The sequence below is a fragment of the Peromyscus leucopus genome, chromosome 3 (assembly GCF_004664715.2).
Source record: "Peromyscus leucopus breed LL Stock chromosome 3, UCI_PerLeu_2.1, whole genome shotgun sequence".
NCBI classification, from domain to species: domain Eukaryota; kingdom Metazoa; phylum Chordata; class Mammalia; order Rodentia; family Cricetidae; genus Peromyscus; species Peromyscus leucopus.
In genome coordinates, this window is record NC_051065.1 from 61,188,813 (window position 1) to 61,204,556 (window position 15,744).

At 46.1% G+C, this 15,744-nt stretch overlaps 1 protein-coding gene across 1 annotated transcript; it reads left to right on the forward strand.

The window, feature by feature from the left end:
- The first annotated feature begins 570 nt into the window (after positions 1-570).
- On the forward strand, positions 571-7,210 carry LOC114700052 (amiloride-sensitive amine oxidase [copper-containing]-like). The gene is made up of 5 exons (XM_028879468.2): positions 571-816; positions 3,651-5,224; positions 5,997-6,276; positions 6,589-6,721; positions 6,983-7,210. The coding sequence occupies exons 2-5, from the start codon at positions 3,655-3,657 to the stop codon at positions 7,109-7,111; spliced, it is 2,112 nt and encodes a 703-aa protein (XP_028735301.1). The 5' UTR covers positions 571-816; positions 3,651-3,654; the 3' UTR covers positions 7,112-7,210.
- The last annotated feature ends 8,534 nt before the right edge of the window (positions 7,211-15,744 follow it).

The following is a 15,744-nucleotide window of genomic DNA, read 5'->3' on the forward strand; positions in this document are numbered from 1 at the left end:
GGAATCAAACATGGCTTTTCCAAATGAGCAGCCAATGTCAACCACAGAGCCAGCTCTCCAGTCCCCATTGGGGTTCACCTTAAAGAGAAGCAAAAACAATAATTCCTGTATTCCTGAAAATTGGGATTGTCCTAAACATTTTATATGAATGTCAGCATCGGCTTGTTTTACTCCACAGCCTTAGGGACGTGCATGCTGCTCTTGTAGTTTCTATTTCACAGGGAGACAATAAGGGTTCAGAGAGTTTAAGCAGCATGCTCAAGGTCACATAGGTAGTCCTCAGTGTTATGACTTCCCAGGACTTGAACCTAGACAGCTTGAGCCCAGAGCCTGAATTTGAACATCTACACTAAAGTTCAAAGCCTCTCTCTCTAAATGGTAATTTATTACACAGGAAAGGTGATTTGTCTGCCAGTATAGCCCTCGGCCCAGGAAGACACAAGTACTGTGTAGCCCATGCAGACTAAGTCCTGTGCTGCTCTGACTCATGGTCCTCTTAGCCAATGAATGTTCCCCCACCGAGATAACACCAAAAGTGGACAACAGAGGAGCTTATCTAGATGAGGAAGACTAGAAGAGACGTTCCGAGGAGGGTGGAGAAAGGAAGTTGCACACACCTGGACCTGGACAGTGCTGAGATCTATGAGTGGGGACCCGGAGACTTGAGCCGAGTTCAGCGGGAGAGAAGGAAGAAGTCGGATCGGTAGACAAAGGAGAAGACTGAAGGACAAGGCGCTGTGAGGAGCAAGCTTGGAGAGGGAAGTACTTATGCCTTCTATTTAAAAAGATAGTCGATTTAAAGGAGCACTGCAGGAGGTAAGATTTTAGCTCTGAGCTCTGACCTCTCGGCTTTCTCTTTTACATTGGTTCTGTGTTTCTTATTTTAATAAGACCGTTGGTTACATCTACATCTGGCGCCCAACGTGACAAGAATCCATTAAAAACCACTTGGGGACAGCTCCCTAGTCCAAGCATTCGGCTCCCTAGCCCCAGCCCAGGTCTGCTTGGCCTCAGGCCGGACTAACCGTGAGCTGCTTGCTTAAAGCCGGTGCTACAAACAACTCAGGCCTGCCCTGCCAAACAGGGCCCCTGCCTGTAAAGCCAACACACGCATGTGGTGGGAGCTTAAGGAAGCCAGAGCCAACCCTTGACTCGGCTCAAGAGGGAACACGTGGTTGGATTTAAGCTTTAGCCGGCTATGCTTTCTCTCTCTCTCTCTCTCTCTCTCTCTCTCTCTCTCTCTCTCTCTCTCTCGATTCACATCTAGGACACTAGGTGGCTGTTTTGAAATTTCCTCAAATTTCTACTGTTCTACCCAGATTTGGTAAGTCACAACATATCAGATATTTTAAAGGAAACTATTTAAAAGAGAATTTTTTTCCACATTTTAAAAAAATGGGTTTTATGTGTACATTGGAAGAATGGGTTTTGTTTGAAATTTTAGGCAGTCTGACAATGGAACAACTATATGAGAAGATTAGTATTATTGGAATTATGCAGTTTATCACTATGCTTATCCTCATTTTACAATTTAAAAAGATAGTCAATTTAAGTTCCAGGATGACAGCTTTAGAAAAACTTGTTAAACCTGTAAAAATTCAGACAGAAGGAATAACAGTGAAGTTGTTTCAAGTTTGGATCATAAGGTTGCAGAAAGAAAGCCTGTTTTCACACAGTCCCTTAATTTATCCTGTAACCGTACAGCAGTTGCCTGATCAAATGACTACACAAAATATTTGGGCTCCAATTGAAATGTTGGATTTAAAAAGGTTTAAGGAGGCAATAGTATCTTATGGCATGCATTCCCCATATGTAAAGCAAATGTTAAACTCTTGGTCAACATATAATAGGATTGTAACACAGGACTGGCGGGAGCTGGCACAAGCTGTTCTTGAACTCAGCCAGAGGCTTCAATTTCTAACTTGGTTCAAGGATGAAGCTAAAAAATCATAGAAAAACAATGGAGGGATAAAGGAATACAAGTTTGCCAGGATCAGCTTATTGGAGAAGGCCAATATGCTTCAGTACAAACACAAAGTTTATATAATGTCCAAACCCTAATTTTATGTCGAACGGCAGCCTTGAATGCATGGGACAGAGTTAAGGAACCAGGAAAATAACCTGAGTCATTTACAAAGGTTATGCAAGGCCCAAAAGAATCTTTCACAGATTTTTTTTTTTTTTTTACAAAGACTGGCTTCAGCAGTAAAGAATGGTCTCGGATTCAGAAGCTAGTAAGATAATAATTGAATCTTTGGCCTTTGAGAATGTGAATGCAGCATGCAAAAGAATAATCAGGCCATTAAAGGCAAGGTCTGCACCTTTGAAAGGTTGGATTAGAGATGCAGTTAATGTTGAGGCTCATGAGCATGATGATATGTGGGTAGGAGAAGCAATTTCAAAAGGTTTGAGAAGTGTTATATGTTTTGGATGTGGAAAGCAAGGACATTTGAAAAGGGACTATAAACAGGTCATTCCTAGAAACAATGTTTCTTCAAGGAACAATGGCAACAGAATGCCCCTTCCTTCTGGAGTATGCAGAAGGTGTGGTAAGGGAAAACACTGGACCAACGAATGTAGATCAACAAAGGACAGACAGGGTAATCCTTTGCCTCAGTTTTCGGGAAACTCCCAGAGGGGCCTCGCGCAGGCCCCCATTGCAAATCCAGTTCAAACCTTTCCTGCAGCCATAGAGGAAACCCCTGCCCAGAGCGATTAAATAACCAAATGCCTATTGGAATAAATCATGCTGGTCAGGATGATGAAACAGAGAGAATAGAAAATTCAGGAGAAAACATGAAGAAAAATTTTTGGCAAACTTCTATTAATGAACAAAGACCAAAATTAACGATAAAAATAAATGGTGTTTTGTTGTCTGGTCTGGTAGACACAGGTGCGGACGTTACCATAATTGCACCAGAATTTTGGCATCCAACTTGGCCTCTTCAGGAAGTAAATGTTCAACTGTTAGTAATTGGGACATTATCTCAGGTGAAACAGAGTGCAAGATGGCTGGAATGTATAGGTCCAGAAGGACAGAGAGGAAAATTAAAACCATATGTGGCTAACATAGCTATGAACCTGTGGGGTCAAGACTTGTTGCAACAATGGAATACTCAGATTAACATCCCTCCAATCTCAGAAACAAATCATAAACTAGCACATGTTTCTGAGAGAAATATTAGAAGGCATTATTTTGAGTGGTCACCAGCCATCCATATTATACAAGAACAGGGCACAACAACTGATGATCTTCCAAAGACACCAACAGCTCTACCTTTAAAATGGTTAACAGACAAGCCTGTATGGGTCCAGCAATGGCCTTTAACAACAGAGAAACTCCAGGCTTTAGAAGAGCTGGTAGAAGAACAGTTAAATGCTCAGCATATTGAAGAATCAACCAGCCTTTGGAATTCTCCTGTATTTGTTATTAAAAAGAAATCTGGTAAATGGAGAATGGTAACAGACCTTAGAGCAATTAACAAAGTAATTCAGCCAGTGGGCTCTCTTTCGGGGAGGTAGGAGCACTGCAGGAGGTAAGATTTTAGCTCTGAGCTCTGACCTCTCAGCTTTCTCTTTTACATTGGTTCTGTGTTTCTTATTTTAATAAGACGGTTGGTTACATCTACACCTCCTGTGCTGTGTTCCAGAGCCATGGGGATAGCACAAAGGAACCTGGCACTGGGCTGGGTGGCTGCCATCTTGCTGCCACAGATGGCCATGGCAGAGCACCCCAAGGAGAGCTTGGATGTCAAGCCCCAGGTATTCTCGGACCTGACTCCTTTTGAGATGAGGATGGTGCACAACTTCCTGATGAGCAGGAGAGAGCTGGAGCTACAGCCGTCCGAGACACCCACCTTGGCCAAGAATTCTGTGTACCTCATAGAGATGCTGCTGCCCACGAAGAAAAAGGTGCTGGATTTTCTGGACAAAGGAAAAGCAACTCCTGTGCGGGAAGCCCGAGTCGTCATCTTCTTCGGTGCCCAGGAGCACCCCAATATCACCGAGTTTGCTGTGGGGCCCCTGCCACACCCCATCTACATGCGAATGATATCTCCCGGGCCTTGGCACCATCCATCCTGGACATCCAGACCCATCAACAAAGCAGAGTACAGTCTTATCCACCACACCCTGAAGAAGGCCACTGAGCCCCTGCATCAGTTCTTCCTTGACACCACTGACTACTCACTAAAGGACTGTGATGAGGAGTGTCTGACCTTCACGTATCTGGCCCCCCATGTCACGGAGCCTGACCAGCGCAGTAGCTGGTTTATCTTGCAACGATATATGGCAGACCAGTCCCTGCAGCCCACGGGCCTGGAGATCCTTCTGGATCATGGGAGCACAGATGTCCAGCTCTGGAGAGTGGAGCAGGTCTGGTATAACGGCAAGCTCTTCAACAGTCCAGAGGAACTGGCTCAGAAGTATGAGGATGGAGAAGTGGACATAGTGGTCATTATGGAGTCACTGCCCAAGGACACAGAGCAGCCCCAACCCTCCTCTTTCTCAGTTACCCCAGAGAAATCCCCCACCACCATCAGCATGGATAGACACAGAGAGGCTGAGTCCTACATCCCTCCCTATAACATAGAGAACAACACAGTGTATTACAGAAATTGGATTTTCTCCTTCCGGCTACGACCCTCTTCTGGCTTGCAGATCCTGAATCTGCAGTTCCGGGGTGTGCGCATTGCCTATGAAGTCAGTGTACAAGAGGCTGTGGCACAGTTTGGAGGACATATACCTGCAGGCATTCGGACCAAATACATGAATGTGGGCTGGGGCCTAGACAATGTCACTCACCAGTTAGTCCGTGGCATTGATTGTCCACACACAGCCACCTTCCTGGAAGTCATCCACCACTATGACACTGACAAACCAGTCTCCTATCCACAAGCTCTCTGTCTCTTTGAGATGCCAGTAGGAATACCAATCAAACGCCACTTTGACTCCAACTTTAAAGTCAACCTCAACTCCGGTGCAGGGTCGAGTGAACATGTGCTGGTGCTACGGACAATCTCCACAGTCCACCACTATGATTATATTTGGGACTTCATCTTCTACCCCGATGGGGCGATGGAAACAAAGATGCAAGCCACCGGCCTGGCCCATGCTACCTTCTACCAGCCCAAGGAGATGAGATACATCTCTCAATCACACACCCATCTATTCAGCAACATCCACACTCACCTTGTACATTACCGTATTGACCTGGATGTAGCAGGTAGGACTTGGGATCACACCAACTCAGACACTCAACTACTACCCACATATAACTTGACTCCACAGGTTGGGGCTAAGACTCCTTGGCATAATATCAGGAGATTGTTTCAGCCACATTCCATGCAAAGAGAAATACACACTCCTGGAAAATGGTAGCAGTGAATGGTACCCTAGCATTACCCTGATTGTGGGGTGTGTGTGTGTGTGTGTGTGTGTGTGTGTGTGTGTGTGTGTGTTCATATTAGGTCTGGGTAGAATGGTTCATAGAATGGGAGAGGGGAGTTCTCATGGAGGTTTAACAATTCTTCTGCATAGCTGTTTGAGATGGGTTCTAGTACCATCTGGGTGTTTCTTATAAATGTCATCAGAGATGTTTGACATCACATCCCATAACCAGACAGGTGGCTTCCATATACTCATTCCCACTGGGTCCTCTGGTCAGGAGAACACAGTCCTCAAGCCTCAGAAGCATAAGCTTCCTGTTTTCCATGGTTAAATCACAGCAAAAAGGCTGGAGCAAGCTCTCTAGAGAACGGTGGGATCACACCGAAACTGCCACAGTTGCCAGGAATGACCCAAGAGCTGTCCTCTAGCTCCTCTGGTTTCTGGGTTGCTTGGTCTGGTAGCACACACTGCTAGCCCAGAGTCTGTGCCTAGCACAGCTTCTTCCCGGCAGCTGTCTGTGGATGTTGTCTAGTTGGAGACCCTAGAGTAGAGGAAGACAATGTCTGTTTCAACAGCTGATTCTCAACATTTCTCTCCTCTGCCTCCAGGCATGAAGAACAACTTCCAGACAGTGCAAATCGTCCGGGAAAACATCACCAGGGACTCAGGACATCATGTAACACGGAACACCATAAAGCGAATGACTTATTCCCAAGAGCAGCAGGCAGCCTTCCACTTCGGAAACCCACTTCCCAATTACCTGGTCTTTAGCAACCTCCAGAAGAACTATTTAAACCAGGGGAGCAGCTACCGTCTGCAGATCTACTCCCAAATCCATCAGGTGGAACTGCCGGGATGGCAAAAGAAGAGAGGTGTCTCTTGGGCCAGGTGAGAAAACCTAGTGAGTTTGGGGAACATGGTCATGGCCTACAGTGATTGTGTGTTCTCTCTGAGTTTTTTTTTTTTTCATGGAAGGCTCATGGTTGTGTTTGCATCTGGGTGAGCATCCTTGCGCACTCAAGGAGGGAGTGGAAGTATTACAGAGATCCTGGCCCTAAGATGGTCATGGACAATTTTCTAGACCTCTAGGGTATAAATTCATTATGGACCAAATTCTCCATCCTTGACACTGGGGATACTCTCTGGGAAGAGACCAGATGCAACCCCAGTTCCCAGAGCCATCTTCTTCTTGACCTATAGGTACCCCTTGGCTGTGACCAAATACCGGGATTCTGAGAGATGCAGCAGCAGCATCTACAACCAGAATGATCCCTGGAACCCTCCTGTAGTCTTTGAGGACTTCATTCAGAACAATTCGAACATTGAAGATAAGGTAATGCCCCAGTACCCACTGCCCACCTCAGGCCTGTCACCAACCACTGCCTAGACCTGTCACTGGTCCCAGGAGTTATGCTTACTGGGTGGTACACAAGTTCAGGGGTCCTGGCAGATGGGTCTGCTTTTTTAAATGGGACTGAAGACATCTCAGGAAGTGGGTAGGCACACCTGCACACAGCACAAGCTGGAGAAACCTCAGGTGGCCGGTACTCAGCCCTGCCCTGTCCACTGAACCCTTTGTCTCCCCCCCACACAGGATTTGGTGGCCTGGGTCACAGTGGGCTTCCACAACATGCCCCGTTCTGAGGACAGCACCAACATGACCACACCTGGGAACTCTGTAGGCTTCATGCTCCGGCCCCTCAACTTCTTCCAGGTCTTCTAGAGACACCCAGATATAACAGGTGCAACCCCATCAGGCTCTGCATCCCGGAGGATAGAGCCTGCCTGACGCCTCCTCCCTTCAACCCCAGTGGGACCTACAGCCCTGTGTGTAGAGTCCTGCCCCAACACCTGTTTAATAATCCCAGATCAGCACAAGGGGAGACAATAAACCCTTCAGCTTCCATCCTTGAATGCTGCTTCTTAATGGCAGGGGGAGAGGATGGGCCACACCCAGATGGGTGGCCATGGTTCCATTCAAGCTTGCCTACTGTCCCCAGAAGGACCTTAATGACAAGGGCAGAGGAAGCCCATGGGATACTGGAATGCTCTACCAGGTAGGTTTTTCAACCTCTGTCAGGAAGGCTGTGGGGAAATGTTCCACTCATTGACAGCCATGCAGAGTATGGGACACTGTGGAGATATCTAAGAAGACTATCAACACTTTCATCCTGTGGCCACTGTTCTTACACCTAAGGTTTCCTCCGTGCCCACCCTGTGGAGTCTGCATGGAGCTGTCACTCATGATAACTCTTAGGGTCAGGCCCCCAATAAGGAGGTTGATGGATCAGAAGAGACAGCCATGAAAGCTGGGGTGGGAGCAGCCAAGCCCAAAGCTTCAGTAAAACTGACCTCATCTTTCTCCTTCTCCACAAGAAAGGAAGACTGTGACTGACTGCCTCACAGGAGGTCACAAAGAGTACACTAGAAACCGGAGGGCGGGTCACTTCTGAGGACACAAGTGTGTGTGTGTGTGTGTGTGTGTGTGTGTGTGTGTGTGTGTGTGTGTGTGTGTGTGCTGCCGCTCCTATAAAAGCTGAGGGTAACTTGAAGACCGAAAGCTTCCCTTCATCTTGCTCTCTGTCTTTCCCTAGCTGTCTGATCTTACTGGGAGTGCAGTGGGGCTCGGTTGCCCCTACTGAGTGAGAGCAGAGGCATCCAGAGCAGAGTCAAGGTGTGTTCTGATTGGACACCCATGTGGCTGGTAGGGAGTGCAAGGGGCTATGATGACACAGAGGCCGGAAGTGCAACCGCTGAGTGGGCAGTAGAAGGACACTCTAGGACACTCCGAGGTGACAGAGGAGGACTCTGGGAAAAGGTGGGTTTCAGCCATGCCTCCAGTCTGCAGGAGCAGACCACCACTGCTGCCAAGCTCTCCCTTGAGCTGCCTGGCTCACCACCATCATTCCGCCACTCTCCACAGGTTAGGCAGGAAAAGAGGTTCCAAACCACACTTCCACATCTCCTTCCTGCATAGAAAGCTGGCAGAAATTTGGAGACGAGACATTGTAGAGTAGGAGGCCAGCCATGAAGGACATGGAAGCACTAGAAATGCACGCCTGTCTTCTAGGAGTCCAGTCCCGCCTTCTAGAACAAACATGGAGGCTCAGTGGTCGACAAAGTGTGAACTGCAGGGCAGGAGGAGTAGAATGGGAATGAGGTTTTTCAGGGCGGTAGGAACACTCCTCGGCAAGGCAATGGCAGGTGCCTGTCATTAGACACTTGTCATGAGCCTCAGACACACCCCAGGGCGCACCATGGATTATGGGTAGCAACAGGGTGTCCCTGTAGCTTAGCGATTGTCATATGTGTGCAATGCTGGTAGATGGTGATATTAGGGGGCATCAGGGAAGGGACATGAAGCATATGGCAGCATTCCAGTCCTCCTCAACTTTGGTATGAACCTAAGACTGCTCTCAAATATAAAGCCCATGGCCCCATTGCACTTCCATTACGGATTAGAGAGCGGCTCATAAGGCCCATGCCTCCCTCCCTAAAGAACTATAGGCAGTTAAGAGTTGTTGGCGGGAAGGGGAGTCATGTGCATCTGTGGCCAAAAGTAAATTACCCTTGTCAAACATATCAGCCCAAGACCATGACAAGGCAAGTGACCTGATTAAATACAGTTGGCTGCAAAAATAAGGGAGGAGAAGAGAAAAGAGAGGGTTAAGGATGGGAGGGAGAGAGTGTTTTTAAGAGGGGGACTTATTGGGAAGAGGAGTTTGCCCAGAGCTTGAGGAAATTAAGAGAGAATAATAGGGGGATTATGAAGAAGTCATATTCTATTTATAAGTGTGAAAATATGAAATAATAAAGTTTAAAAAACGCTGCACAAGCTCAAGCCAGACAAAATCCCAGCACGGACTGAGAAGGAGAGGACAAAGTCCCACCCTAGCTGCTGAGTTAGTGGCAATCACTAGCTGCTGGGAAAAAGAGTCAGTTCTCTTTAAGGGTGTGGCCCCTCGTAGATCAACCACACTCCAGTAGAAGGCTACATGTCCGGGAGTAAATGGGTAGAACAACCTGTACTTGATGGAAAAAGGAAAACAGGGATACAGAGTTGGGTAGGCAGGGAAGGCTAGTGGATCTGGATGGAGTTAGAGGTGAAAATGATAAAAATACATTGGATGAAGTGCCCATGGAGCTAACAAAAATAATAAATGTTAGGACACTAAAAAAAATCCTGGATTCTAGGTCCATTCCTCCCCTGTCGTGGAAGGGGAGGGCCCATGCTGGTGTGCCTCTCCCTGAGGCGTCATACCTGATTAATGGTTGATGAGGAGCGGAAGGACATTTTCCTCAGTACTGTAGCCTCTGGCAAGTTGCCCGTGCTAGTGCTCCTGTAAGCAACTGTGATGAAACTCACCGAGTCCCAGTACACAGGAAGACAGAGGGAGCTTGTCCAAAAGAGGCAAGGGACAGGCAAGACTCACTTGCACGTGAGAAGGGGAAATAGGGGGTGTGATTTAAAAGCATTGTGTTTATGAATGAAAACATCAGAATGAAACCTCTCCCTACATATCACTGCATATAATCAAAACATGGGTAAAAACTGAAACCCAGGGGATGGGCAGATCGTCCAGTCATTTAAGTGCTGGCCTTGGAAACACAAGACATTAATTTGATCCCAGAACTCACCAGGGGAAAAGTTGGTGGTGGTGGTCCACACTTGCAATCCCAGAGGATTGCTCCTGAGGAACCTCTGACCTCTATGCACAAGCATATAGAGGTGCAGGTATACCAGGACACATGGATATACATGCACAGTACCCCATAAACAAACACAAAGAGTGAAGTCTAAGGGGTAAAATCAGATAATACTATAAGAGCCCTGGTCATGTCCTCCCACTGACTCCGAGTCCCTCACAAGTCCCTCCTCTCACCCAGTGGTGTCAGGCTAGACTCTGAAAGCACAAGGCCATGTGAGACTTTGGGCTTCCTGTCAACACAAGAGGCCCAAGAAGCTGGGCAGCAGTGGCGCACACCTTTAATCCCAGCACTCGGGAAGCAGAAGCAGGCGGATCTCTGTGAGTTTGAGACCAGCCTGGTCTACAGAGCAAGATCCAGGACAGGCACCAAAACAACACAGAGAAACCCTGTCTCAAAAACAACAACAAAAAAAAAAGGCACAAGAAAGTACCAACAGATGAAGTCAACAGGTTGGGCTATTTCCAAACAAACCTGAGAGTCTAGAAATAATAGGCTGGGACAGTGAGAGGACTTCTCAGAGCAGCCTTGACAGTGACCACCAGGGCCAGCAGTCACAAGGACAGAATGCCGAGACTCCCAGCAGCCCAGCAGCTCACAGACAATGGGGCAGGTGCACACACACCTTCCTCGGAGATCTCGTTCTCTGCAGACTAAATACCTAAGTGCCAAGGGGCAGTGAGTGGGACGTGGACAAAGTCAGGCCCAGGACCAAGACAGAAATTTCTTGGTGAGGTGAGGTTCTAGGCATCCTTGACCAGAGGTGCAGCATGTGAATTTGGTGCAGAGAGCTGAGAGGGAAGTCTTTTAACTGGCCAGAAGAATCTACAATGAAAACTGGGCTTCTTGTGAGCAAACAGGTTGTGTTTTTGACACGTGTGAATGGAGTATGTGGCACAAGACAACACTCACCAACACAAAACCACAAAGTCCTCAGTGCTGAAGTTCTGTAGCCCAGCCTCACCCTCAGATCCCTGGTGAGCACCTATGCTTCCCTTTGCCTAATTCCTACCCTGAACGCCATTTCAGGTGAAAGGCGTCTGGGTTACCGCCCTGGGTCCACTGCTGTCGCATCCAGGAACAGGCCCAGTGAGCTGTTCACTGTGTCTCTTTCTCCAGATTTCTTCCAAGGGTTTCCAATCTGGGGAACCAAAGACAGTTAATTAAGTGTGGCAGCAAGGTTCTCTCAGAGTCCTTCCACCGCTCATAGACCCACGTCACAAGCCAGGACTCCAGACTTCACCCCTGCCCACACAAGGAGGAGTGCAGAGACTCAGGGGGACCCTGGAACAGGACTCCCATAACAGAAAGAACCTTCCGGCAACAGTGGCGGGTACAAGGCCACTCCTTTGTAGAGAAATGTCATGGGCAGGGAATTCCTACCAGGGCCCACTACCAACATCTAGAAAAACTCAGAACCCATGGTGACAGTGACCGCACCCATTATGTCTCCCAGACGTCTACACACAGAGGAACAGCCTCACCCCCAAAGTATAAGGAAGGGCAGGGTGACAACCACAAAGGTCTCCTTACACTGCTGATTTTGCCGGTGGTTTCCTGGTAGGTTACATACTGAACGTCCTACTCTGGCCACCCCAAGTAGTAAAAGGGGAGGACACTCTTCCTCACTCACTCTCTGGGATGATCTTACAAGGATGCTCCCATGACCTGGATGGTCTAGAGCCCCCCAACTTGATTCCCCACTTGGGAGCCAGAGAATCTGGGTGGGGCAAGACCTTCCCCATTCTTGTTTCACAGCCTCGACTCGAAACGACTGACCGGAAGTGCTCACAAACCCCCACACATTGGAACCAGACTGTTATCGGCATACACTCTTTCTGTGTCCATGTGGGCCGACATCCAGTGCACTTATATTTACTTCAGGTTGTTTCTCTCACCAACACTTTAGAAGAACGTGAAGTGGTTGACATTTTCATTTCACAGTTCAGACAATGGAGACGTTAAGCTATATGACCAAGGTGACATTGCTTTTCATTAATGATGTAATTTGCTGAAACTTCAACCCAGGCAGAACTCAAATCCAGAGTCAGCATTTTGTTTTGTTTTGTTTTGTTTTTTTGTTTTTCGAGACAGGGTTTCTCTGTGTAGCTTTGCGCCTTTCCTGGAACTCACTTGGTAGCCCAGGCTGGCCTCGAACTCACAGAGATCCTCCTGCCCCTGCCTCCTGAGTGCTGGGATTAAAGGCGTGCACCACCACGTCACGTGACGCCCGGCGTCAGAGTCAGCATTTTGAACATGTGTGCTCTGTTTTAAAATACAAGCCCCTAAAATGGGCTTTGTTGTATCAAAAGAAGTGTTGCCTCTAGATGAACTTTTTCTTGGTCCCAATGGTATGGCTTGCTAGATGGTGATCAAATTCAGAGGACATGGCAGAGGGGCCTTCCCCCTCCCTTTTTAAGACTGTGTATGTGTGTGTGTGTGTGTGCGCGCACACACGCGCACAGGTACCTGTGGAGACCAGAAGAGGGTGTCAGAACCCTTGGAGCTGGGATTACAGGAGATTGTGAGCCCCTAGACATGGGTGCAAACTGGGGTCTTCTGAGAGAACAGCAAGCACCTTTGACCAGGGAGCCGTCTCTCCAGCCCCACAGGCCCCACTTTTTAAAAAGGAACTGAGATATGACAGGAAATTTGCAGGCACATGTGAAAATGCTACACGCCAGGGTCTCTTCAGGTGGGTGGCACTGAGTGCCGCCATGCCCACTGAAGCTGGCCTGTGTGTAGACAGTGGGCTTCCTACAGATCTCTCTGTCAGCCACATCTAGCAACTCCCATGACTTACTACAATAGCTATACCTTGAACTCCTCCCAAGGTATCCAGATAAACCCACATACAACAGCCACAACTTGGCCACACCTGGGAACTCTGTGGTCTTCAACCACTTTAGGCTGCCATGATTCATGGTGCCTCTGGCTAATGTGTGTCTCTCAATTGAGATAACCCAATTAAAGGGCCCTCCCCTCCCCACAACCCACCCACCCACCTATCAACGACAGAACCCCATAGAGTCAGAACCCTAGTTAGAGAAATCCCAGAGCCAGGTTCCCCACCCTCCCACCCATCAGCCACACCACCCACCATTCACTTCCAGGACCCTGGGGAATCTGGCCTGGAACACTAACCAGAGTGGTCTCAAAACTGAAAAGCAAGCACCATTCAGCTGCTCCACAGCCTGATAAGTTGGGGTAACAGCAACAATCCAAACACTCCCTCAACAAAGTCATAACTGGATATCCATACCGAGAAACACCAGCACTGACTTGCTCTACATGCCCAGATATCAAACACACAAGGTGAATAACCAAGACAGTAACTCTGCTCCAGAAGTTAGCATCTCCACTGTAGTATCCCTGAGAAAGATAACTTAGCTGATGCACAAGACAATGACTTCAAAATGGTGATTGTAATTATACTCAAGGAACTCAATGATGATACGAATAAACATTTGAATGAATACCAGCATAAACAGTTGAATAAAATAATGAAGACAATTCAAGATATGAAAGCAGATCTTAATAAAGATATAGAATATCTAAGAAAAAGCCAAAAACTTGAAAAACTCAGGAAGTTCAACAAAGAGCTCTGAGGAAAACCTCAACAATAGATTGATTGGATCAAAGGGAATAGAGAATTTTAGATCTTAAAGATGAGGTAGAAGAAATGGACCATTCAAAGAAAATGTTAAGTCAAAGAAAAAAAATTCAGGAAACCTGGAACACTGTGAAAAGACCAAATATACAAATAATAGGCATAGAAGAAGGAGAGGGAAACTCAGATCAAAAGCACAGAAAATATTTTCAACATAATCATAAAAGAAATTTTCTCAAATCTAAGAAAAGAGATGCTAAATCAAGGTACAAGAGGCATGCAGAACACCAAGAAAACAGGACCAGAGAATAAACTTTCCACAACACATAATAATCTAAGTACTGAATGTACAAAACAAACAACAGACACTGAAAGCTGCCAGAGAAAGAACAAGTTACATCTAAAGGCAGATCCATAACAGTAACACCTGACACTTCAGTGGAGACTTAGAAAGCTCGAAGGGCCTAGATTGATGTCATACAACTTATAAGAGAACATAGATGTCAGTAAAAACTACCAGTCATAAGTGGAAGGACAAAGAAAAACATACCACAAAAAATTAGGGAATTTAACTCTACTGAGCCTGCTTTATGGGAGACATTAGAATGACTACTTAGGTCTGAAGAAAAGATTAAACACACCCAAGAGAGTGCAAAGAATAAATAATCTCAGAAAAATCAACCAAAAGAAGTCTAAGAAAACAATACCCCAACCACAAAACAATAGAAATTAATACACAGCTTTTAATAATAACCCTAATATTAATGGTCTCAATCCCCCCAAAAGAGAAACTGACAGATTGGATCAGAAAACAGAACACAGGGCCTGAAGAGATGGCTCAACAGTTAAGAGGACCCAGGTTCAATTCCTAGCACCCATATGATAGCTCACAACTATCTGTAACTCCAGCTCCAGGGGATCTGACACCTCAGACAGACATATATGCAATGCACATGAAATAAAAATAATAAATTTAAAACACACAAAACAAGATCCACCCTTTTTTTTCAGAGTCCAATAGTTTTTCATTTTTTCAAGCTGTACTGTGGCTTTTATTTGTATGTAGATTATAGACTCACACACATTTCATAAAAGACGTACCAATTTCAACCCTAAAGTAACAGCAGAACTGGATAATGAATAGGAATTCTAGAGACTGGTACAGGGGCCTCTTTTTTGTTGTCTCCAATAAATACAGCTCACATCAATGATAGACAGCACCTTGGGGAAAGGCATGGAAAAGGTATCCCAAGCAAATGGAACAAAGAAACAAGCAGATATAGTCATTCTAATATCTTACAAAAATCAATTTCAAACCTAAACTGTCCAGAAGAGCTAGGGAAAGGCATTTCACACTCACTGAAGGAAAAAGTCCACTGAGATGATCCTACAATTCTAAACATGTATGCAGCAAACACAAAGGCAGCCAAGTTCATAAAAGAAACACTAAATCTAAATCTAAAATCATAGATTGACCTGCCACACTGATGATGTGTGACTTCAATACCCAGCTCTTGCCAACAGACAGATCATCCAGACAAAAAATAAATAGAGAAACTCTGGCGTTAAGTGACATCATAAATCAAATGGACCTAACAGACATCTACAGAAAATCCCATCCAAACACTAATACACATTCTTCTCAGTAGCCCATGGAACTTTCTCTAAAATAGACCACGTATTAGGACCCAAAACAAGCCTCAACAAGTACAAGAAGATTTAAATAACACCATGCATCCTATCCGACCACAAAGGAATAAAGCTGAATACCAACACCAATATAAACAGCAGAAAATACACAGACTCATGGAAACTAAGCAACACAGCTCTAAAGGAAATTGGGTCAAGGAAGAAATCAAGAGGGAATTTTTTTAAATTTCTAGAATTGTATGAAAATGGAACACAATGAAGGCAATCCTAAGGGGAAATTTATAAAAGTAAGTGCCTGCATCAAAACACTGATGAGAATCCATGTTAATAACTTAATGATGCACAACCCCCACATGGCTTTCCTAAGGCACTTTTCTACACACAAAATT

Excerpts from the sequence above, each read along its gene's own strand:
- LOC114700052 (XM_028879468.2), top strand. The coding sequence starts at position 3,655 with ATGGGGATAGCACAAAGGAACCTGGCACTGGGCTGGGTGGCTGCCATC. Across the intron at positions 5,225-5,996 it reads TATTGACCTGGATGTAGCAG|GCATGAAGAACAACTTCCAG; the intron begins GTAGGACTTGGG and ends CTCTGCCTCCAG. Across the intron at positions 6,722-6,982 it reads ATTCGAACATTGAAGATAAG|GATTTGGTGGCCTGGGTCAC; the intron begins GTAATGCCCCAG and ends CCCCCCACACAG.